Source organism: Macaca fascicularis, chromosome 16 (genome assembly GCF_037993035.2).
Source record: "Macaca fascicularis isolate 582-1 chromosome 16, T2T-MFA8v1.1".
In the NCBI taxonomy this organism is placed as follows: Eukaryota; Metazoa; Chordata; class Mammalia; order Primates; family Cercopithecidae; genus Macaca; species Macaca fascicularis.
In genome coordinates this window covers 36273317-36276375 of record NC_088390.1, presented here as the reverse complement: position 1 = coordinate 36276375, position 3059 = coordinate 36273317, and the positions used below count along the sequence as shown (strand labels likewise).

At 47.4% G+C, this 3059-nt stretch overlaps 1 protein-coding gene across 1 annotated transcript; it reads right to left on the bottom strand.

Annotated features, from left to right (window-relative positions):
- Window positions 1–1109: 1109 nt before the first annotated feature.
- On the bottom strand, window positions 1110–3059 carry LOC135967619 (C-C motif chemokine 3-like 1). The gene is made up of 3 exons (XM_065531170.1): window positions 2837–3059; window positions 2027–2141; window positions 1110–1612 (listed from the first exon to the last, which is right to left on the bottom strand). Exons 1-3 carry the CDS (start codon window positions 2910–2912, stop codon window positions 1522–1524), a joined length of 282 nt encoding a protein of 93 aa, XP_065387242.1. The 5' UTR covers window positions 2913–3059; the 3' UTR covers window positions 1110–1521.

Genomic DNA, 3059 nt, shown 5'->3' with positions numbered 1-3059 from the left:
AAAAATTAGATTATTTTAAACAAAATGAAATAAGCATAGCTCATAAAAATTAACACACGTTTGGTTTTCACACAAATATTTTGAATTTCTCTTTCTTCTGCAAAAAGGACCCTAGCTTAGTGTGCACTTCTTGTACATATAATGCAGGCAATCCATCTATTAAGTAACTTACCTTTCACAGTAAACCTATAGACAGCATCCTGCTCCACACAGAAGCTGGTTGTCTTTTTCTTCTCTAACATTAGCTATTTATTTTGTAGAGTGTAGATTCTAGAGAAATAATATATAATATACCTGTTGCCGTATGCAGATACTTACCATATTAGAAAACAGTGGTGAATTCTATTGACAGTGGCTCTCAGTCATTAACAGGCTATGCAACACCTCATGAGCTTGATAAAAATATCAATTCCCAGGTCTACACCTGAACATGTTGATGTAAGTGGCTTAAGCAATCACTGCTCAAACACTCTATGTCAACTCAGAATCCTGACAGGAAGTGCTTGCAATGGATGAAATACAATCTGTTAAAGAATAGGGTAAGATTTGAGTATAGGGGGATCATGTTTGGGGAAATAAATTTGCCAGTGGTTAATAGCATAGTCTGTAGTTCAATAAAAGTCCAGTTTTGGAAAGGAGTTGACCTTTTACATGCTGTGTAATCTCAGCCAAGTTACCTGACCTTTCTGAGCCCTGGGTTACTTTTCTGTCAAATGGAGGTATTAATAGTACCTAAGCTGTACTATTGCATTGGTAAGATTAAATGAACAATGCATAAAAAGCACTCAGTAGGAGTAAGCCTCCATAGTGTAAGTAATTGCTATTAAAGCTTGATTCATCATGAATATGCGCTACGGAATACTCAACTTAACGGTGTCCATTCAAGGAGTGAATTCTCCTAGAGCATGCATATTACGATTTGAGTTATAACATATTCGCAGTTTCAATGTTCCAGAACTGTGCCTCCGTTGTACAATGGATAACTCTGTGGTAGCCCTCCCCATCTCTCCCAGTTTCCCTCCATTTCACCTCTTCCTAATCTTTGCCTATGATTCCTCTTAACCAGTGATTTTAATATGTCAGAAAAACAAAACCAAACTCAATACTGGTTTACCTTTTAAAAGAGCATCTTTATTATTTCCCCAGGCCGATCACAGCCCTGACCAAAAGCATCCGATACACATTGGTCAGTCTGGTGGCTTTGGTACAATGACTGCCTACAGCAGGCCAATGACAGCCACTCACTTGTCACCAAACACAGTGTGAGGGAAGGGGGAGGGCACAGGGGAACTCTCAGAGCAAACAATCACAAACACACTGTGAAATCGAAAATAAATTACACAAACTCAATAGTATAAATAAATAAAAATTTAAGTTAAAAAGAGTCCCACAGTGGCTGTTGGGCAACAACCAGTCCGTAGAAGAGGTAGCTGTGGAGGTCACAGGGATGTTCCCAAGGCTCAGGCTCCTGCTCCCCACTGGGTCCACCGAGGTCACTGGGCCTCGAAGCTTCCGGACCCCTCAGGCACTCAGCTGCAGGTCGCTGACGTATTTCTGGACCCAGTCCTCACTGGGGTCAGCACAGACCTGCCGGCCTCTCTTGGTTAGGAAACTGTGGAGAAGGGAGGAAGGTTAAGCACTGGGGAATCCAGCAGGGGAATCCCGGGCCCACCGTGGCCGCTCAATCCGCTCTCTGTCCTGTGCAGCTCAGGGCCTGCTCCTCTCTCAGCGACCCCCTGCCTATCTCTGTCTAGAGAGCTTCTGTCAGGGACTCCGGGCGGGGGGCTCTCAGAAGGTCCTGTTACCTCATTCCTGTCCTTTTCCTCTGGGCTGGGACAGCCCTTCCTGACTCTGTAACACCTGCCCCACTCCAGCCCCAAGTCAGGTCACACCTCCGAGCCCTGGGTCCTGTATCCCTGATAGGCTCTGGAAGGCTGGGCCTTTCCAGGATGGCCTTCTGGCCTGTCTCTGCCCCCACCCGACCCTCCCTACCTCCCTAGAGGCGAGCAGGAAGACTGGCACTTACATGACACCGGGCTTGGAGCACTGGCTGCTGGTCTCTAAGTAGTCAGCTATGAAATTCTGTGGAATCTGCCGGGAGATGTAGCTGAAGCAGCAGGAGGTCGGCGTGTCAGCAGCAACTGCAGAGAAAGGAAGAGAATGAGCCTGAGGCACATCTCAGAAGAAAAGGCCAGGCAGCTTCTGATCCCCGAGCGGCTGAGGAAGGCAGGCTTGCCCAGACCAAGTGACTGGAAGGCATTTGGGCGTTTTTGCGGAGAAATGTTTCTGTCTTTGTTTCTGTCTATTTCCTTCTTTCCCCTTGACTCTTCACAGTGGATTCTCTGTTTCTCTGTGTGATCCGGATACCTGAACGGACTGTTCTCTTATCTCAGCTCTCTTCAAGGAATTTTGTCTGGTTCAAGAAGTCAGACCCCAGCCCAAGAGAAGCCTTGGACATCTCTCATAAGACATCCAAGGGACAGAGCTCCTGGGAGACCTAAGGTGACCTGGAGAGTGAACAACAGGCCCCACTGGGAAGTAACCAGCCCTGGATTCTGCCTCTTGTAAACTGACTTGTTTCCAACCCTGTTTTTCTATCTGTACAAGGGACTGTAACTCCCCTGCCCCTGCCTAGATTCTCATACCTGGAGACTAGGAGGGCTAAGACCCCTTCTAGAGATAAAAATAAAAGTCTTGAAGGGAAAGACCAAGGTGTTTGGCAGCCCTTTAAGAAGTTCCTTTTTTTCTCTTGGGGGCTCTCAGGCCACAAGAAAAGATTGATGTGGTCTAACCGTGGCCAGAGACTGGTGAAACCCACAACGAAACTTGGACTCACGTGGTGCAGAGAAGACCGGCTTGCAGAGAGCCGCGGTGCAGAGGAGGACGGCAAGGGCAGCAGTGGAGACCTGCATGATTCTGAGCAGGTGATGGAATGTGGGCTCGAGTGTCGGCACAGCCAAGAAGGGACTGACCCCTACCTGCTGCCTGTGTCCTCCTGAAGTCTGAAGCCATCTCTCCTTCTCTTTATAGGCAGCCCTGGCGGATGGGGAAATGGAATC

Bases quoted from the DNA above. Each gene is read 5' to 3' on its own strand.
- LOC135967619 (XM_065531170.1), bottom strand. From the start codon at position 2,912: ATGCAGGTCTCCACTGCTGCCCTTGCCGTCCTCCTCTGCACCGCGGCT. The intron at 2,142-2,836 runs GTGAGTCCAAGT...CTTTCTCTGCAG, and splicing joins GCCGGTCTTCTCTGCACCAC to TTGCTGCTGACACGCCGACC. The intron at 1,613-2,026 runs GTAAGTGCCAGT...CCTTCTCCACAG, and splicing joins TGCTCCAAGCCCGGTGTCAT to TTTCCTAACCAAGAGAGGCC.